The 21,178-nt window shown below is 50.9% G+C and overlaps 2 protein-coding genes across 2 annotated transcripts; both read left to right on the top strand.

Moving 5' to 3' along the window:
- Positions 1-2,090: 2,090 nt before the first annotated feature.
- LOC119102684 (PR domain zinc finger protein 15) lies at positions 2,091-7,598 on the top strand. The gene is made up of 7 exons (XM_037226142.1): positions 2,091-2,236; positions 2,955-3,046; positions 3,537-3,716; positions 4,015-4,137; positions 5,601-5,789; positions 7,004-7,110; positions 7,583-7,598. Exons 1-7 carry the CDS (start codon positions 2,191-2,193, stop codon positions 7,596-7,598), a joined length of 753 nt encoding a protein of 250 aa, XP_037082037.1. The 5' UTR covers positions 2,091-2,190.
- Positions 7,599-8,222: 624 nt separating this feature from the next.
- On the top strand, positions 8,223-10,733 carry LOC119103774 (zinc finger protein 467). The gene is made up of 4 exons (XM_037227422.1): positions 8,223-8,421; positions 9,090-9,338; positions 9,717-9,859; positions 10,140-10,733. The coding sequence occupies exons 1-4, from the start codon at positions 8,386-8,388 to the stop codon at positions 10,423-10,425; spliced, it is 714 nt and encodes a 237-aa protein (XP_037083317.1). The 5' UTR covers positions 8,223-8,385; the 3' UTR covers positions 10,426-10,733.
- The last annotated feature ends 10,445 nt before the right edge of the window (positions 10,734-21,178 follow it).

Genomic DNA, 21,178 nt, shown 5'->3' with positions numbered 1-21,178 from the left:
TTCCTGCCGTCGATGACGTCTTGCCAAGATATTGCATGACACGAGAGAACGGCATTGCAACACTCGGCTGGCGAAATGGCCGGGATACTCGCGCAGTGCTGCAGTGATGGTTTTAACGCATAAAATGACAGCGAAAAATAAATTAATGCGCATCTCAGTTCAGGAGAAATTTGAATAAAGGGTGGCGTTACCTAGCCTGTTAACATCGACCTAACCCACAAGCTGGTGTCGTCTCCCACCCAGCGCAACCCGACCATCCGGTCATGTTTCATGTTTCTCCGAAAAATCGCACAAGTTATGTGATGCGTAGAATCAACCCGGTCACAATATCAGGACACCTGACCTGAGGCTCACGAGATATGACCCAAGGCGTTGGCATGTCCTTAGCGCTGTAGCAATAATACAAATTTGTGAAATATTACGAAAGTATGTGCTGTTGACACCGCAGTCATTTAGGCAATCAAACTAAGAGCAAAAAAGCCATCTAGATAAATTTGGAAAAGAGACCTCGTGACATATGCCGATGTTTATTATGTCAACTTTGCATAATGTCTGCTCTTAGTATCGTATTCTGCAGAAAACTCTTTTCGTGTGTTGGCCTTCTATATAAAGATATGAGCGTACAAATGCCTACATCATATTACCACAGCTCAAAACATAGCTAAACTTACTCATTTTGTTACTCGGACGCCACAGAAATAAACTTTTTTACCAACTAGCATGCGGCTCCATCGCATTGAAAACCACTCACATCTCCTTGCGATCTGATAACAGTGCTTGTCTGGTGCGTTAAATCCCCCTAGCACAGTATCAGCTCCGTTTGGCTTACAAGTCACCATGCCGAGAACTCGAGGTTTTTCGTGGGTCTGACGTAACGTTGATATGCGCTGACCACCCAAGTGGCACGGGGCGCAGACTCCGCACTATTCTCGTCCTTACTCCCAGCGTTTACCAGGCGTCCAGTGTTTGACCTGGTGGGGCGCGCCTGCCTCGGCATCAGCGAGCCTCACGGCGACCTGGGTACGGGTGGTCTGGGTGCAGGCGTTCTGGATAAAGCCATTCTGGGTACAGACGGCCTGAGTACAGGCGGCCTGGATACAGGCAGTTAATGTGGAGGTCAGCCGACGGGTGAGCTACAAAAGTGTGATGCGCATGTAGAACAAGATAAAACAGATGGTTTACATCCCTTTTAGTTCTACCCAGGCATCGAGTTGCAAAATATGTTAAGAGGTATTTTTAAGGTTTGCCTCAATAATCGATCGAGTGAGTGTTGTATCACCATGAAATTACGCATTATATCATCCCCAGTCCTCGCCAGGGGTGGCACAGTATAGAGCGGGTACTTCTTGCATTTCCCTTCCCTGCCGACAACCGGAAGGAGGAAGGCAGGAATGCGTTCTTGCTCCTCAATGTTTCGGGAAGCACCTTTGGCCCAAACGGAAAGTTATGTAGCTTTACATGTGATATCAAAACTCAGTCTTTAAGGCCCCTGTAACTGAGCTAGTGGCTAGTGGCTTACGAGAACATGGCTAATCCATGTTTGTCTCAAAATGTTCAAGATTCAGTCAGAACTGATTACTGATAAAAAAACTACGTAGCATGGTTTTGAACATGCTCGCTGGCAAGTCATGGCAACAACAGCCCCAACTCCCGGCGTTGCAGTCTTCACGGGCCGCGTGGCGTCAGCCCTGCGGGTTATGATACTAAGCGATGGACATGACCATGAGCGGACGATGGCCATGACATCATACGATGGCCATGGCCATGATGGCCATGACCGGATGAAAAAGATGACGCAATTTGAGGAAGATGGCTAGTGAACCAGGTAAAATCAGCTCTAACGTAGTGCAGAAGTAAGCTAAACATAACCTTAATCTGAACAATGGGGGGGAAGTTAACATTGCTGGTCCCCCACCTTCGAAAGCGGGGGCCATGGCTCAGCTGCCCCCCCCCCCCCCCCCCTCTTGTTCCTACACCCATGATTCCAGTCGTTGGTTAGCATTACGGCCGGCGCCTAGCGGCTCGCCGCGCATTGAAGTCTCAGTCCCAGTGACGTACGCTAACGTTAAGCGAAGATGAAGCGAGAATCATCGGACGGTTTTACCTGTCTCATACGGCCTTGGCCTTGTGTGCTCGTGTGCCGCTCAACACTGTAAAATGGCACACGGGTGTAACTAGGATCTGGGGACAATGGATTTCCCTGACGAACTTTTTGGTCAGGACAGCCATCTTCCTGGTATGGAAAATAATTTGTGGTAGCTCCCAGTGCGCACAAGACTAAATGATGTGGTAATAATGCACGAAATAAAGCTTGGGTTTTTACATGCTTTTTGACTTGACTGTATGGTTTTTGAACTAAGTTCCTTTGAACAAGGCCCACTTAGAAATATCATGTGCAGGTTGATTTAGTAAGTCATTGAAAAGATAGCAGTTGGTGATCAACAAGGTTAAGGTGGCCTACTAATATATACTAGCATTACTAGTAATCTAATAGATGAATGGGTTGTGAAGTGTTGAACTCATCACCCTGGGAAGTGGAATCTGGTCCTGTTACCTGGAACCTAGTACCTGGTGCATTATGATCCTAAGTTTTATGATGTTAACAATAATCTTGAGGTGTTTTGCTAATGCACTTGTATAGTTAAGGTGTATCAACGTGGTCATTTTGGTACAACCTATCTTAGACAGTGCAACATTATAATGTATGTTAAGTAATCAAAGAAGTGTAAGGCTTGAAGCTTGCTTTATGTATGCACCTCAATTTAGTTTCCTGCTAAGAGCATTATTGCAGCTATTTCTCTTATGTTGTGAGAATACATGTTTTGTATATAGGCATGTCAGTTTCTCTCTTCTTACCTCCATAGATCACAGCAATCCAGTGATGATATCTTGCAAGGCAAATATTTTATACACATGGATGTCAAAAATCTGTCAGTCGTCATGTTATTTCACAGGCCCCCTGCCAGAAGATGTTCTGGCATGTTGTGACATGTGCGGAGGAAAGCATCTGACCATGGATTGTCAGCTGCTTCTGGAAGCTCCCAGGGTATGTTTCTGGGCTGCAGATCTTGTTTAGTATTAAGCACTCAGCCTGATGCAGGCAATTCTGCCCTGGTGCAAACTGTGTGAGGAATTTGAGTTGAAAAAGGAAGTGCTTGGTTGCTGTTTTTAGTGGCTCTACATGGTCAAACTGAATGATCACCACAATTGTTACATGATTTGCAAGCTTGGCTGAAGTGGTATCCATGCTTCACTCCTGCAACATGTTATCAACAGCATGATGACTTGTGTGCCAGTGTGCACCATTCACAATGTAGTCTTTGAAATAATGCTGCTGTCTTGTTCCCACTCTCTCCCCTGCCTCCTGTGTCATGTCCCTTGTCCCTGCCTCTGTCTTTGTCTCCACTGATGGATGCTGAAAATGTGAAAGAAAGGATGCAATATCTCATTGAGTCAGTGTCTGATAAACTTTTGACGTGATCACATGTGATGCGTCCCGCCCCTGGTTGATGTTTTATCGTTGGTGTGTGTGGTAGGTCTGCGACAGCATCACCAGTCGGGCCCGTGTCACTCTGCCATCCATGTTGGGTCTGCGTCTCCACCTCGACTCTACCGTGTCGGTCACATCCACCACCCAGCTACAGAGCGGCACGTTGTTCGGACCGATGGTGGCGCCACGTATCGACAGCATTGCCAACCACCAGTTCCCGTTAAAGGCAAGAGAGGGCACTTATCGTCAAGCGCAGTCGGCATTCCAGAATGTCCATTTGTTTCATTTGTCCACTTCCCATCTATTATTGCTTGTGTAAACAGGACGTGCAATTGGTGTACTAGTATGATTCATAGTCATAATATACAAGCCTGAAAATGCAGTGTCAAGATTTCATGTGATATAATTAAGGAGCTGCATGACCTCCAACATCCTCCTCTGATGGCAGAACATCGGAAAAGTGTGCTATGCGTAACACAAACATCATTTAACTTGTCATATGGTCTCTTCTGTCCGCCATGCAGGTGTTTGGCACCAGCGACGGGTCAGACCAGTTTCTGGATACCAGTGATGAGGATCAGTGCAACTGGATGTGTCTGGTGTCACCATCTTCGGAGCCACACCTGCAGAACCTGGTCTGCCTGCAGGCACGTGACCTGGTGTTAACTGCGTGGGAAGGGGAGAGGCATGGCCCGATAGGATGCTCCTAGTGTGGGTCGGATGGTTGGAGCAAGCTGCTACTCAAGTCTGACTGGAGGGACTTTTTCCAAGGTTTGTAAAAAATGGGAAGCTTTTTGGAAATTGGATGGGGCGATGTAGACTTGCCTTGTTCTTGAGGCTCAGGCCAGTCAGATTCTGACATCTATAGCATAACACCCCAGCTAGTAATCTTTTATTAGCCATCATCACCACAGCAGGGCCAGTATGGTCCTGCTTTCATCACATACATTCGCTCAGTATAAGACTGTCATTTTTCAAAAAAATTTGTCCAGGCTGCTGAAGGTGCATTTGTTTGCATTTTATAAAATGGAGTGCCCGTCTTTTCAACGGGCGATTTCCGTAATCGTTGTCCACATCAAACAGTGCTTATGCAATGTGAGCAGTGCCTGTGCCATGATTCTGCCATCTGATCATGCAATGGCGGGTCAGTGGCTGCGTGCAGGGCGAAAGCTGAATGTGCCACGGTGCGCGGCACGGTCTGCCCCGCCCGCTGACGTCACCTGACCTTGAGCCCAGCTGCTCCCCCTGGTCACCAGGTCACCGCAGTCAGCGGCGAGTCTGGAGTGACTTGAACCCACCCCGCCCCAGACAGTCAAATCAGTAGGCGGGCGAGCAAAGCACCGGAAAGGTCTGGACGGGCTAGGAGAACAGGAAGTAAACCACTAATGAGCAAATATTTAAGGGTAAAATGAATAGCATTGTCAGAATATTGGAATATTTTGCCTAAGAAAGAGCTGTGCGTGAAAAGGAAATGCTGCACTGTAGATTCGTGATCCGTGGCAATTGAGAGCTGGCTGGCGTTGTGTTTATGACTGGTTTATGTTCAGGGTGATACCTTGGCTCTGTGCTCAATACAATATTAAGTTTTATGGATTGAAGCTCACTCTTATGAAAATTCACTCATTTTTTGGAAACTAGCTCACTGTGCATAAGCACTTGTAGATGTACACATATTTGTATCCATTCAGTTGGTGTCCTTGATTTGATGTTTTGCCCTCGTCTATCCTCGGTCCCAAAGCTCCTCATCTGGCGTTGGATGGCAGTGACACTGTCCTGGCAACATGCTCCGAACAGCTTGGGGTGGACGGCGGCAACAGTTTAGCCAAACTCCGGGCCTGTGCATTCATTCATAATGGCATGCAATGGAATGGATTGAGAGGCAGGCGACGTCATATAGCCTCAGCAGCTGAGTGCGTCGTAAAGCCCCAATGACACTAGTCCTTAATCAATTTGACGTCCCGTCACTCAGGGCGTGTGTAGCAATACTGCCATGCATTGACATGATTGCTAATAAATAAAAGTGTCAATACCATACCATTTACCGATCGACGGTACTTTAGGTCCGTGCACGACACGACTGCGTGTGACGGTAAGCGGCTGTGTCCGTCAGATGGGACAGGACATCTACTACCTGGTGCGGCGCGCCGTGCCGGCTGGCTCCGAGCTGCGAGTCTGGTACTCGCCCTTCTACGCCCAGAAGCTGCGACACACGCTGGCGGTGGGCGTGCCGGGCCAGCCGCCGCCCGACGTCACCGAGGTGGTGCTCATTCGGGAGCGGAGCCCCGGCCACCCAGCCGAGGTCAGTCCCGCTGCTGGCTCGAGACGCTCGGACCGGGACGGCGTCAGGTCCCTGTGACGTCGTGCGATCCGACGTCTGGCCCCACCTGCCAACCCTGTCTATCGTCATTATTCCCCTCCCATGTCACTGGACCCACCGACCCTGTCCATCATCATCAGTCCCCTCTCATGTCACTGGACCCACCGACCCTGTCCATCATCATCAGTCCCCTCCCATGTCACTGGACCCACCGACCCTGTCCATCATAATCAGTCCCCTCTCATGTCACTGGACCCACCGACCCTGTCCATCATCATCAGTCCCCTCTCATGTCACTGGACCCACCGACCCTGTCCATCATCATCAGTCCCCTCCCATGTCACTGGACCCACCGACCCTGTCCATCATAATCAGTCCCCTCTCATGTCACTGGACCCACCGACCCTGTCCATCATCATCAGTCCCCTCTCATGTCACTGGACCTACCGACCCTGTCCATCATCATCAGTCCCCTCTCATGTCACTGGACCCACCGACCCTGTCCATCATCATCAGTCCCGTCTCATGTCGCTGGACCCACCGACCCTGTCCATCATCATCAGTCCCCTCTCATGTCACTGGACCCACCGACCCTGTCCATCATCATCAGTCCCCTCTCATGTCACTGGACCTACCGACCCTGTCCATCATAATCAGTCCCCTCTCATGTCACTGGACCTACCAACCCTGTCCATCATCATCAGTCCCCTCTTGTCACTGGACCCACCGACCCTATCAATCATCATCCGTCCCCTCCCATGTCTCTGGACCCACCGACCCTGTCCATCATCATCAGTCCCCTCCCATGTCATCGGAGTTACCGACCCTGTCCATCATCATCATTCCCCTCCCATGTCACTGGACCTACCCATCTGGCTGAGGTCAATCCCCGCTGGCGGCGCCTGGCGGACGTACAGGTGACACAGCGTGACCGCGCAGGCGTAACTCGCTCATGCTGGCGACACTCGCGAGTACTGATGATTGAAATGGCCTAAACGCAGCCACGAAATTGATTCTGTAACGTCAATGATTTAACTCCGACGACGGTCATGAAATTACACAGAACGTTAACACATCCTAGGCACCGCCTAGGCCAGTGTTCTCCGGTACCCACTCATCCTTGCCTGTCACTTTGTTACGTTAACTTCACATTATGAACTGCTCCTGCCATGCTTACACACCGTCCCCGTTCGCAGGCAGCGCCTGCTCTTCCTGCCAACACAGAGAGGCAGGGGCCGGCGGCTGCGGCCGGGCCAAGCCGGGACTGTCCCCTCTGCGAGCAGATCCCGGCCGGCGAGGTGGCGCTAGCGGACCACCTGCTGCAGCATCACGCCCGCCACCTGGCGGCAGAGACATCCGAGACCAGCTGCGCCCTGTGCAGCCGCCGCTGCGCCACGGGCCGCGCGCTGCTAGCCCACCTGCGCCGTCACCGCGGTGACCACCGCTGCACCAGCTGCCTCAAGGTGTGGGTCAGCTGTCTCCAACATTGGGACCAAGGATTCTCACAGCTGTCTCCGGGTGGGCCCACCAGCATGCCGATCTAAGGGTGAGCCCGTGGTCACAGCTGCCTCCGGGTGGGCCCACCAGCATGCCGATCTTAGGGTGGGCCCATGGTCACAGCTGTCTCCGGGTGGGCCCACCAGCATGCCGATCTAAGGGTGAGCCCGTGGTCACAGCTGCCTCCAGGTGGGGCCACTGGTCGCAGCTCCCGGGGCGGCACGGTGACCGCGGCCTCTTGCGTCGTCGCCTTGTGACCCTGTGCACCTCCCGCATAGTTCGCCTCTGATCTGACCGTGTCCTCTTCAGACGTTTGCAAGACGCCCGTCCCTGCTCTCACACCCGTGCCCGGGGCCGCAACGCGCCGCCGAGGGTCTCGCCTGCCCGCACTGCGGCCGGCTGTTCTCCTCGCCGGCCGTCTGGCGGCGCCACCTTCGCCGGCACTCGGGCGCGCTGCGCTGCGCCGACTGCGGTCGCCAGTTCGCCTCAGCGGCCACCCAAGCGGCGCACGTCTGCCGCACGCGCCTGCCTGTCCGCCGGCCTGCTGCCCTGCCCGCAGTGCTCGCGCCGCTTCGTCAGCGCCAGCAGCCTGCAGAAACACGCGGCGATACACTCGCAGCGCTTTGCGTGCTCGTGCTGTGGACGGCGCTTCTCGGGCGGCGCTGCGCTGCGCCGCCACGAGGCGCTGTGCGGCGCCGACGAACAGCTGCGCCGGGATGGCGCCGTCGCCTGCCGGCAGTGCGGCGCCCGGCTCGCCTCGGCGCCGGCGCTGGCCGAGCACGCGCGCGCGCACGAGCTGCCGCACCGCTGCTCCACGTGCGGCCAGCGGTTTCGCGCGCGCCTGCAGCTCGCCGCGCACGTGTGCTCGCGGCTGGCGCCGGAGCGGCCGGTGCCCGAGCGGCCAGCGTCGCCCGAACGGCCAGCGTCGCCCGGCGCGCGTCCGGCCGCCTCCGCCGCCGTCTGCGAGGTGTGCGCACAGACGTTCGGCAGCAAGAAGGCGCTCTGGCTGCACCGGTTCACGCACGCCGAGCGCCAGTTCGCCTGCGAAGTGTGCTTTAAGAAGTTCAAGCGGAAGGACACGATGATGGCACACTTGGCGACGCACGCGGAGGCGCAGGTCAGTCCTGTCGTTTGAGGTGCTCTGGTCTTCAGAGGGGTGACGGGAAAAGCGGTCTTTCTTTCACGTCCCAGATGCCTCCCTGAATTCTTAGTGGTGGTCCATGGCATTTGAATGTTATACTGGAAAAATCCCGTGAAGAAACCCATGACCAGAGATGTTTACGTATCAATGTTATTTGCCCCATGTTCACGTCTCTGCGCCGTTGTATACTCACTGGGGCGGGGGGGGGGGGGGGTACATTTGCTTTTACTACAATGCTACCATCACTGTGGACACAGCAACCTCTCTTGACTGGTGCCCCGTGTGACGCCTTGCTCCTTGTCAGGTGCCCTGCCCACACTGCGACGGTACCCTGTGTAACCCCCCACTCGCCAGTAGGTGCCCTGCCCACACTGCGACGGTACCCCGTGTAACCCCCTACTTGCCAGTGGGTGCCCTGCCCACACTGCGACGGTACCCCGTGTAACCCCCTACTCGCCATCAGGTGCCCTACCTGCACTGCGACGGTGTCCTGTTTAACACCCCGCTCGCTATGAGGTGCCCCGCCCACAGGGCACCTGCGACGGTGGCCCGTGTGATGCCCAGCTGGCTGCCAGGTGCCCTGTGCGCACTGCGACGGTACCCCGCCTAACGCCCCCCCCCCCCCCCCCCCCTCTCGCCGTCAGGTGCCCTGCCCGCACTGCGACAAACGGTTCAAGTCCGCCAAGTCGCTGGCGGTTCATGTGCGCCTGCACACGGGTGACGCGCGCTTCCCCTGCGATGTGTGCGGCAAGCCGTTCGTGCAGAAGGTCAACATGGAGCGGCACAGGCGCACCCACGAGCCCGACCACCGGCTGGCCAACAAGTGCGAGACGTGTGGCAAGTGCTTCAGTAGCCGCCATCACCTGAAGCACCACCAGCTGGAGCATAGCCAGGTCCGTGGAGGAGGAACGGAGGGGGTCTTACGGGCGGCTGCTGGGTGGAGAGGAGTGGGGCCATAGTTAACGTCGTGCGCTCCATTTTTCGGAGGAGGAGCATTGGTTTGTGCCACGCAGACCTTGTGTTTAGGAAAGCGGTTAAGTCTGGAAGTTGGACCGCTTTTCTGAGCAGAACGCATGTCGAGGTCAGACTGGGGACTTCGAAAGCACAACAGATACGGTTAAATAGAGGTGGAGGGCCGTCCACGTGATCGAAAGGCTGTCGACCGTGCACACTTGCCATGCGTCGTGTCGGGGTGTTGGAAACTGTGATCAAAGATTGCCATGCTGCAGATGACCATGACGGTTCGGTGACCCTTGTGCGTCCGCCCGCAGGGCCGGACCCATCGCTGCTCGGCGTGCTCGCGCACCTTCCTGAAGCCACGTGACCTGCAGCGCCACGTCTCACTGGCGCACGGCAGCGGCCAGTACGAGTGTCCCTTCTGCCACATGACCACGCGGCTGAAGAGCAGCATTAGGTGCGCTAGCCGCGGCGAGTTCGCTCTTGGGACAGACGGCTGGTGCACCTCGGTCTCGGTTAGCAGCTGCCGTCACTTAAAACTGAGTACTGTAGGGAGAACTTCTGGGTATGCCATTGTTATATTTGAGACGCGGAATAAGTGGTGTTTGTCTAAATGATTGCGACTTGTTTGTGACCATGCGCTTGCTCTGCCCGCTTGGTAGCCCGCGTTGTGCCCCCCCCCCCCCCCCCCCTCCTGTTCAGAGAGGGCGCTGACGGGGCGGCGTCTCTGTGTTCAGCCGTCACATGGCCAAGATGCATCGGGCGGAAGAGGAGCAGTGGTCGGCAGATGGCTTCCTGGACTCGCTCTACAGTGCCGGCCGCTCCGCCGACTCGATCCTCACGCTCGAGCCGAGCAGCACGCTGCTGCTGGCGCTGCCACCTGCCGGCGACACGCTGGACTCAAGCCTAGCGCGCTCGCCGTCGGCGGCGCTGTTGGTGGACGGCGCGGACGCCGACTCGGGCGTGTTGCTCTACGTGATTGATGTGCCCGAGATGGACATCACCTTCGACGGACAGACGTAGCCCCTGCGTGGGATGGGGGAGCGGATTATACCCTACCTCTCAACGGGTGGAGACAGAGGAGGCCTGGGGAAAGTGACGTGGAACCATTTGGCATCAGGGCGGTACATTTGTACATGGGTTTGTAAACTGGGTCACGAGTTTAATAATCCTGTTAACACTTGTTTTTTTAGTTTTAGATGTTTTGCCATGGGGTCTTCACGAGAGATGTGAAATGTCGATATTTATGTGGTGCAATTATATGTATCACGTTTAATCGATTGCAAGGCCTGTTACGCACAAACTCATGAGGCAGTTGTGTTTTCCTTGCGCAATGAACGTATTATTAAGACTACAAGACGTGGTTTGCAGCGTGTTTTGCGAAAGTGACATGCGACACAACGAAAAATGAAAGGACATTTTGTACCAAGCCGTACCAATTTTATGAGTACACGGACTGCAGTCAACATTTGCAGTCAACTGACAGTTTTTACCATTACGGGCACTGCAGTCAGCATGCGTTACGGCCATCACGCGACAACATCGCATCAAGCTGGTATAATGAATCGATACGCGGCCGCTACACACGATTTATACCGATGGTGAACTAAGGCCTCATTCCGTCTTTTGTGGTTTCGCGGGCTACGCTCCAGTGGATTAGGAAAACGGCTGAGAGTGTGGACGAAACCCTTTTTGGCGCAGAGATTGATATTCCATCCCGGCTGCCTCGTTTGCTTTCGCTGGTTTCTTCGAAAGGGTTTGGAGCAGGTCGTTGATATTGGCGTACCTATTCAAGGCACTACTTTAAGCATTGTGTCAAAATTTCGAGTTCGCACACTGCGTGAGGGCAGGTTCAGGGCGCGGCACCGAGGGTGTCGTCCACGAAACACGACAACCATGCCAAGATGGTGACCTTTCGGACTAAACGCACTGCTTTGTGGTAACAAATAGGCTAAATTGCTATGGAAATGTAGCAACGTAGCGTGGCGGAGGCAATCCCAGAGGTTATGGACGGGAGTTTCCAAACGGTATGGAGTTCGTTGCGTGCCGCCAATGCAGGTACATACGAGGTACCTCCCGGTATCTGGGTGCAAATATTTGCATTTTGGCCAATGTGAACACAAACAGTAGGCATACACTCTGACAAAGGCGCGCACAGAGCTCGCGGAAGAGGATACGGGGGAGCAAGGCGCCAAACCTATACAAACGCTACAGTGTTATTATGAATGTGTAGGGTAGACGAATATGTCTGAACGAAGCTGAAGGAAAAAATGTGCAGACTTCTCCATGGATGAAAGAAACGGGCTCTCGTGGTGTGGGATGCAAGGGCCTAAAAGAATACATTAACTGGCTTTTTGGGGGGGGGGGGGTGTCAACGGGACAAAATTACCCCGCCGTCTTTTGCGGCGAGGGCAAAACTGTTGGACCCCCAACCCATAAAAGATGGTACAGAAACGGTCCTTTGCTGTATGGAAATGATTTACATATTGTAAGGCACGGAAAGGGTATTTTCAGTCTTTCGCATGAACTCAGGAGGGTCCCTGTCTGTCTGGAAAGGATCCATCGTTGACTCGAAGAGGACCTCACAGTTCCCAAAATTGTCGATCATAGGCTCAAACAGACCGTTTAAAGCAGAGCAGGGATCAATTTTGCACTGAGAAGGTAAGAATTTCAGGTTCGAAAAGGCCCATCTCGCACCTTAGGCCTAGGAAGAGTCAATCTCTGGTCTGCAAACCCACAATAGGCTCAAAAAGGGCCCACCCCAAGTCCGGGCAGGGGCCATGGTAGACTCCGAAAGCGACCCTTCATGTTTAGAACGGATCCATTGTCGACACTTCAACTCAGTGCACGACCTATTTAAGATTGAAAATATTAACATCGTGGTCCAGGAAAGGGCCATGTCACCCTTGACCCGGGAAGGCACAAATCCGTCCCAAAAGTCCTGGCCTGCCCTTAAAAGACCCCGCTGAGTCCACGATAAATCCTTTCCAGACCTGAGGGACCACATCGGAACCTTGGACGTGCTTTTTTACCCGCCTACAATCAGAATGGGCCACCGTGGGTTTTGTTCGTCCCATTTGATCCCATTTCTCTGTTGATCCCAAGTCATACTTACCTATACTCAGACCACACCTAGAGTATTGTGTACAGGCTTCGTTCCCATGGTTCCAAAAATATATAGACTGGAAAGAGTACGACGGAAGGCGGCTAGGATGACAAATGGGGTTGGCGACTTAGAATATAAGAATAGGCTTAGGGCACTGGATTTATATTCCCTGAGGTATCGCAGAGTTAGAGGGGATCTGATAGAGGTATACAAGACTATGAAGAGTATTGACTAGGTAGATCTGCATGGGGCACTCGAAATTTGGCCGAGACATAGAGGACACCAGTTTCATGTAGCAAAAGGTAGAAGTAGAACTATCACGAGACAGATGCCACTAAGTCAAAAGGGAGTGAATTAATGGCATGGGTTGACAAACATAGTTGTGGGAAGTTCCTCTCTGACAACATTTAAAAACCGTTGGGCAAGTTCTATTGCTCTAAAGACCCCATTTATAGCCAAATTTATTTAAGGTTAGGTGATTAGTTTTGAGGATGTGTACGGGACCTGGGATAGGCCAACATCCTAGGGCCTTTGTGGCCCTACGGATATTCTGTCTTTACGTCTTTATGCCTTATTTTGCAGCGCATGTAAGATTTAGGCCTAGGAATGAACCACCTCTGATTAGAAAAAAACCATAGGGGCTTAAAAGGGCAAGAACTAGATTCAGAAAAGAGCCAGTAATAAGCTCAGGAAGCACATGTTGAGGCTGAGAACGGGCCATGAGTTCAAGCGGGGGCCCAAAAAGGGGACAAGTAAACGTATATTACGCAAATATAGGCTTGCCAGCTGTAACAGAAGACCGCCTAAAAACATATATATGCATGTAAAAGATCCTTGGATATCACCAGTGACCAGTGGCAGCGGGAGCATGAGTGCTGGGGGGGGGGGGGGGGACAGCGAGGAAACTGGACGCTCTCCCTCGCCATCTTTTAAGGTGATGGCAAAACTATTTATCTGCCCCCAACATCCTCACTTTTCAGGTAGACCGCAAAGGGCTTTTCCTTATGTGAAGATAATTCATCTGTTGTGTTACCAAACAACCACAGGGCCAGCCTTTTATCCGGAAAGGGTTCATCTTGGCCTGAAGAGGGCCCCTCCGGACCGGTTTGAGGGCCGAAGGTCTGGTCGGAGATCGTATTAACGGGCCCAACTCGTAGGGCCGGGTCTCAAATGCCAATCAGAGGGCCCTTCGCGTTCTGAGTTGATGGGGGCCCTGTGCCAGTCCAGGACCACTAGTACCGAACATTCGGCTCCGCTCCATGTCGATTTGGGCATGAGGGCCCATTTCTTGAGCAGGGAAAAGGCCTGAGCCCGTGATTTGCATTAGGCGGGATCCATGAGTCAATGATGGGTTCCTGTTTTGGTCAGGGTCCCACATTGCATAACAGGGGATCCTGTGTTGGCAAGGGGCTCCGAGTTGGCCAGGGGCAATGTTTGAGGGACCTCCGATTGGAAGGCCGAAAGACCCAAGGGGCTGGCTGTAGGTCACATGAACGATATCGGTCCTTACGGCCCTAACCCCAAATTTCAGTAATAGGGCTTCTGTCACCGATTTAGACTTCCATGGTCAATATGAAGCTCTCTTTTGTCCAGAGACCATCGGCATCCAAAAGTTGGCTCGAAGTCGGTCTGAGATCTGGAGGCCCATTTTCGTACAAGGGGCAAGGCGCTGGAACTGTGGGTCCGCAATCTGCATTGGTTGGGGCACATGAAGCAGTGATAGGACCCTGTGTCGTTCAGGGGCTCACAGTGGCCAACAGGAGCCCTGTGTCAGCAAGTGGCCTCGAGTCGGCCATGGGCCGTATTCGAGGGGCCCAAAGAGGGCCTGAATGTCCCTCGGGACCAAATATCAGGAGCGTGACTAGAAGGCTCGAGGGTGCGAAGGGTCCGCATGAGTTGCTGTAGGTCACATTAAGTACCCCACCCGTAGGGCCGCGAATTCACATCCTCTCACCCGATTGGGGACCTCCGTGACAGTGCGGGGCTCCATTTCGACCAGACCAACCACACTGAACGGCCGGCTACGTCACGATCTGGGCCCTGGGGACCCATTTTCAAGCAGGGTCGGGGCTGGGGCCCGTGATTTGCACCGGTCCATTGACGCCTGAAGCAACGGGGGTCCTGTTTACGAATGGGCCCCAAGTCGGCCAGGGGATATTTACTGAACAGGGACAGGGACGGGGCTCTGAACGGCAGAGGGTCTCGCATCTGTCGGGCCCTCTGAGAATGACAAGGAGATGTGAGAACTTATGACGATAGTCCACAACAAAACACCCTGGAATAGAAGTGTAATGTAATGGAAGGACCCTGCAGCAGACCAATGAAAGGACCCTGTGTTGTTTATGAAGCAGCGCAGCGCGGCGATCGTCCGTGGCCTAACGTTTCGGGTATGGAGCAGTTGACCTCCATGCCAACGAAAGCCCCGCTGACCACATGCCACAAGCAATCTTGTTGCTTCAATGATAGGTTCTACCCCAATCTGGGGCCAACTGCCCGTGTCTTCCAACTGCTTCCAACTGCTGCTCTTCAACTGCTTCGGCTTTCCACCGTCCCCAGAATGTCCATCTATTTGTAAAACCGACCAGTGAAACAAATTACATCTAGTAGTTTTTGACCCTGCGTGCCACCAGCCCTGCGTATCCAAAAGCTTTGACCCTGCGCTGCGTGCGTGCTCCCAATCTTAGGAACAAGAACGGTGATGGGCGGTGTTGCGGTTTCCGTTAAATCGGACGACGTCAGCCGTTGCAGACAATACCAGGAGGCGGCCACCGGACGCGCAACAACAGCCGACCGTCGTGAGACGATGCTTCCAAAAGTCTTACTCAAAATCACTCCGCGTCATTCAAAGATAACACTGTGGTGCATATTTCACCTTTATAAGCTTGATCTTGTTATCTGCACACTCTGATAGTTGAAGCGACGCGAAAAAATAGAGGTTCTGCCTTTCGTGCTCCACCATCAGTTTACAGCACGGTTCGCGCTGCTCTAAATACTTACCACTATATACTCCCGGCTTGCCTTCTAAACGTGTAAATAATTGTGTTTCAAGCTGTTGTTTATTTCATACAATACTTCATTCTTGCATTGTACACAATCATGTCATCAAGACATAATTAACACATGTATCATGAACATGGAGAATGTATGAATAAAAAACTCATGCATGATCTGCACACGGATCACATATCACACTCGTGCATGATAATACATACATCAGCCGTGCACCACCTTGGTGCCACACTTCCCGTAGTAAGGCACACATCAGAAAACTGCTTGCTCATTTAAACCCACCGCCAGAAAAAATACCCACAAAAAAGAGCGAAAGAAAAAGCTACTACCCGGCAGGGTTGGGCGTCGTGCAGCAGTGGAGCAGCCCCAAAACAAGAGAACAAACACGTAGGGTATTACTTAGCACCATTCATGTTTTACCAGACCGCTTTCATGCAGCAATCCAGTACATTAAGCTGCAAAATCAGCCTGTTACTGCTGACATTCGCGATCTGTTTCTCGATTTATAGACGATTATTTATCAAACCCTTAACTCCTTTGTAGTTCGGCTCCACAGCGTGATGCAATAGTGTAGAGCGGACAGTATATTGCTTTGTGGTAAAACTGATGAAATTAAGTGCACGTCGTCACGCTTTAATTCCGAACAATGCATGCCACACTGTATCTAAAGACACGATGGTTGATATCGTGAAGAGCTCCCCCCATATACGGTTTACTACATAACATTTATGTATAAAACGGGCTAACGTGTTCGCCTGATTACTATGTACACCTCGAGGGCTATCAGTAACATTTTGAATGTATCAGTATCGTCTCATGGGTATGTATCTGGGGAGCAGGCTATGTTGCAGTGCTCAAAATTGTGTGGACTTCGTACGTTTGCACGGTATGTTGTACATATTTTTCCAACTACGGCCACAGTATTCTCATCTTTCTATCTGGTTAGTGCTCTAGGTGCACAGGAGCTTGTTGCATCTTTAAAGAAATATGAGCAGCACAGCTTCTCAGTTCCAAGAGATTTTCCAGCAATCTGGGTCAAAAAAGTTTCACACGTCAGGGAGTTGACCCTTACCTGAGGATGTTTGAGGAATGTGTTCATCATTCCTGGTTAAACTGCCAATCATTTTGATCCCTTGCTGGTATAGGTGTTTTATAAATACGGCCTTATTGTGAACTCCCGTGCTTCTATTGTGTGCTTTAAGCCTACCGTGCTTTATATCCTGGGTTGTTACTTTTTAGCAACTTAAGGCGGCCATGCCAAAACTTTAGTTCCTCGCCATGCAAGTCGCAGTCTTTTACTCTGAATCGCCGCTAAGCTTTTCTTTGCGGACATCACACACGCGCACATGTATACAAGTTGAAATGATGTCTGGTATTTAGAAGAGTGATTAGGCCCTTTATTGCTCATGACCGCTGGCTTCATGAGTTAATAGTTTGATGTATTTTTGTGGAAATATGTTCTAAATTATCCGCCCCACAGAAGATGTTTGTGCTGAGCAATATACCAGGTGCTTTCACTTTGTTTACGGACAATATTCCTGAAATGGACCGGTGACTGTCCTTTTGAGCACCTAACCACATCACCCGCCTCTTGTCTACGTTTAGAGCCAGCCCAAAAGTTTTGCTGAACTCATTCACAACGCGTAGTACTGCCTCTGATGATTCATTGTCCCGGCAGAACAATGCTAAGTCTTCAGGACATAAGCACAAGTTAACCTCTATACCATTCACTATGATTTCGGAAATCCATTATCTTTTATGCCTATCGCCAAAACGTCTACTGCCACATCGAGTAACATTCCACTAAGTGGAGGCCCCTGGAAAGAGCCGCAGTTGTATTAAAACAAGTTTGGTGCAAACTGTCGACAGGCAAATTATTGTCAGAAAAGCATCACTGTATAGGATTTTAATCCGGGGTATTAAATTATTCCAAAAACTACACGCTTGGAGAACAGAGATAAAAAATCATGTTGAAGCGAACCGAAGTCGGCCCGATAGTCGCATGCAATCATTAATCATCCAATCTGACCCATATCACCACAGCCAATGACATCTGCCCCTAATCTTATGTTTTTGCCTGTAACACAGCCCTTTATAAGTCCAGTTTGTTCTGGAGGCACCAATTTATGAATGATAGCCAATGCAAGGTGCAATAACTTTTGCAACCATTTTATAGATTATATGTAGCAACATATACATTTTTATCTTGTGGTCGAACCAGGTCTCCTTTGTTGGGAATCAGAGTTGCAATTTCTCGCCGCTGGGATACGATAAAACCGTTAACGAAAGCGTCATTGATGTATGTAATCACGGTGTTTTCGAGATAACTCCAGAAGCGCGTAAAAAATCTGCCGTAAATCCCGTGACACCGGTAGTCTTATTTAACGCTATTTTGCATTCTTCGCTGTAAATCCCGCGGTACCGGCAGTCTAATTCAACGCCAGCTTGCATTCTTCGCCGCTGACTGGGCCTTCACATTGCTCATGTTCCTGATCGGTGAGTTTTGGGATTTAATCACTCCAAAGAAATCACCCCATTATCTATCATTATCATTATCATTATCTAGGCATTCCTCTATCGGTACCTTTTGACATAAACACATCATTTGAATGTTCCGTGTAGTGTCCTGGGATAGCTGCATTGTCTCGTAACACTTGTCCAGCGTGATTAATTTCAGTAATTGTCCTGTGCACGTGCATTTCCTTACCCCTGCTCAGAAAATGAATGGTCACATTCTTACCGTCCTCTACCCACATAGCCCCGCAGGCTATTACTGCCTTTTTTGCACGTCATGTTATGTCATCCAGTTTCTGTACACATATTCTATAAAACATTCGTTGTTTGTTGTCAAGATTGTTGACATTTTTTTCTTCTGCCTTAGCCTGACCAGGCAATTGCTTTTCTTGCTTCTTTACGCCATATGCCATCGTTTTGTTACGCCAAGTACTTATTACCCGTACGCCGCAAAGCAGCATTTCTAGGTTCACCCTATGGCTCATTTCACCGGTGTAAATGTCCAAACCATTTCTTGCGCGCATTATTTCCGCAATCACCGAATCTGCAGAGCCTTTGTCTGCCAACACTTTATTGCAAAATCTAAACAACCCGGGGCTCCGTCGGCGCGAGGCAGACGTGACAGTGGTCACAATGACACTATTGACACAATGACACTATTGACACAATGACACTTCTAACGCCCGCGCCTCAATGTTGGCTGCACGTCAAAGTTAACGCAAAGTGTCTCACTGACAATCACATAGTCTATACGCGATTGCAATGACAGGCCCAACTGCCTCCATGTGTGTTCCCTCTCAGATGGGTTCAAATTAAACTATATATTTCTGAGACAAAACCCGTTAATGATGTCAGAGAGCCACTTACTGGCGCTCGAAACCTTAAACTTTTCGATTTCCGCATCGTTCAGCCCGGAGTGAATACTGAAGCCCTCGCACAGCGCTGTGTTTAATTGAGCAAAGTGCACGAGCACATCCCACACCCCATCAAAGAATGCAATTTTGTCCTTCTTGGATAACAACCACTGGCGCATGCACACTTAAAATAGCAAAACAATCTCCACCAATACTGAGTCGGACACCGGCCATTCGTTTCAGGCCGTCGCTAAACTGACCGCAAACCGACCCACCGAATCGTCTAGGAAGCGAGAATGCCAGCCCCGCCTGATGTACTGTTCCATGGCTGAATGTGACTGCCGCTACCCACTTACTTTGCCACATGATTTTCGTTTTGAATCCGGAGTGTGTCGCTTGCAATATTATTATATCATCTGGATGTGTGAAATGTAAATAACGGAAAATTGTGCGTCTCTTCTGTCGATATCGCATACCCTGCGTGTCAAAGCTATTCAGGTGAGTTTTTGTGAGCTGCTTTTTAATTATCGGCCCTGAGACTGGGGTGGAAATAAGGTGTAATTTTATTTTTCTCTCATCGGCCCTGAAACTACGGAAGGGAACTGGACGTAATTTTATTCTATTTTCACTACCGTGAGACGCCCATGAAATACATGTCACAAAATAGCTCGGCATGTTACAAATGTTTCGGGCCTCTGATCGGAACCGGCCACTTTCGGCATGATCTTCCTCAAGACGTGATTGACGCTATGGGCACCATCTGGTTCTGCCACACACACACGGCACTGCATTTCTATATTTACCAACTTTTCTGATGAAAACCTCACGCAGGTTCAAAGGGTGATCGATTTTTGTACAGGAGCCGTGTCGGGGGAGGAAAATTCGATCGCATATCGAGCAATTTGGGACGGGCGGGCCGGCTTACCTTCAAGCAGTTACCTGTTTACCTTTCTCTTACCTAGTTGCCTTTCTTTACCTTATTCTACCTAGTTGCCCAGGCGGGTGAACCGTATTAGTCTGTTCTTTCCTTACCGTCTACTCTGCACTGCACTATACTTTACCGGCCATAGTCTCTTTTGCCGTTTTACCTTTACTGAACGGCCTGCACTCTCTCTCCGACCAATATTTTGATTTCTCTCCATGCGCTCATGGCAGGACGATCGCCTCCACCTGTCATGTATCCGCTACGAGGCTGGCAGACACTGCTTTGCTTACTGTGTCTTAGTGAGTGTACAACAAACTACCTCAAGATCTGTTGGGAGAAAGCTCGGATCTTCTGAAAAGGACTGAGAGTGCTCTTTAAATATCATGATTTGACGTGCTTATTGTGGCCGCTGCGACTCGATCAGCGTGCTTTTCACCTCATGTTCCTATTTACCCCTCAATGGGGTGCACCATTCTCACCTTACCTGCATGCACTGAGTGGGGGCGTAGGTACATAAAGTGAGTAGGGGGGGGGGCTTTGGGGGGGGGTTGCCAAAACTTGTGAAATGATGAAGCCTAACCCAAAGATCATCAACAAACCAATTTCTCTCTGAATTTGGCGCCATTTCATTTCTTAGTTGACAGCTATAGCTAAATTTCGGAGGGGGGGGGGGCTAGAACCCCCCCCCCCCCTTCCCCAACGGAATAGGAAACGTGAACCCTGATATCGAGTAGTGATGGCAAAAAACCTTAAAGCCTTTCAACCAGCAGATCAACACACGAGATGTGAACAGCCATGCTTTTTGGAAGCTGCAATTAATGCGTGCTTGATCACTTCAGAATGAATGCAACTTTGACCAGCATGGCCATAAAAGCATAGTGATCTGCGGACTGATCTGCTTGTGGCCCTCCACGTCCTGGGGAGCAAATAGCTTTTCCTGCCTGCTCACACCACGTCATGTGAGAATGATTTGTCAGTTAATAAAACATCAAAACTCAACTTTTCGACCAATGCATTCCTTGGACCCTTCCACAGGTGCTCGATGTAGCAGTCTTTTGTAACCTGGAGGTGCAATTCCTTTGTTTTTATTTCAGTTTCCATTAGATAACACAGTAGATACTAGATACCCGGCCCAACTCATTAATCTGTTGAAAATGTGCATATTGCATATGCTTTCCACCCTCTATGTTCTCAATTCCAGGCAAAACATAGTTTAACCTAACATAATTTGTGGACTGTAGTGATTTGTGGTAGTGCTGGGGAGCAGCTAAATCAAGGGCGTAGCCTGCAAAGGAAGTAGCAAAATAAGACGAGAATATGTCCACTCTGCTAGATAAATCACAAACTGAAAGCTTAACGTGTGCCTTT

Source organism: Pollicipes pollicipes, unplaced genomic scaffold (genome assembly GCF_011947565.3).
Source record: "Pollicipes pollicipes isolate AB1234 unplaced genomic scaffold, Ppol_2.1 Scaffold_5724;HRSCAF=6776_pilon_pilon_pilon, whole genome shotgun sequence".
Classification (NCBI taxonomy): Eukaryota; Metazoa; Arthropoda; class Thecostraca; order Pollicipedomorpha; family Pollicipedidae; genus Pollicipes; species Pollicipes pollicipes.
The sequence above is the reverse complement of the archived record's forward strand: the minus strand, read 5'-3'. Positions and strand labels throughout refer to the sequence as shown.

Excerpts from the sequence above, each read along its gene's own strand:
- LOC119103774 (XM_037227422.1), top strand. The coding sequence starts at position 8,386 with ATGATGGCACACTTGGCGACGCACGCGGAGGCGCAG. Across the intron at positions 8,422-9,089 it reads CGACGCACGCGGAGGCGCAG|GTGCCCTGCCCGCACTGCGA; the intron begins GTCAGTCCTGTC and ends TCTCGCCGTCAG. Across the intron at positions 9,339-9,716 it reads ACCAGCTGGAGCATAGCCAG|GGCCGGACCCATCGCTGCTC; the intron begins GTCCGTGGAGGA and ends GTCCGCCCGCAG.
- LOC119102684 (XM_037226142.1), top strand. The coding sequence starts at position 2,191 with ATGGATTTCCCTGACGAACTTTTTGGTCAGGACAGCCATCTTCCTG. Across the intron at positions 4,138-5,600 it reads AGAACCTGGTCTGCCTGCAG|ATGGGACAGGACATCTACTA; the intron begins GCACGTGACCTG and ends TGTGTCCGTCAG. Across the intron at positions 5,790-7,003 it reads GCCCCGGCCACCCAGCCGAG|GCAGCGCCTGCTCTTCCTGC; the intron begins GTCAGTCCCGCT and ends CCCCGTTCGCAG.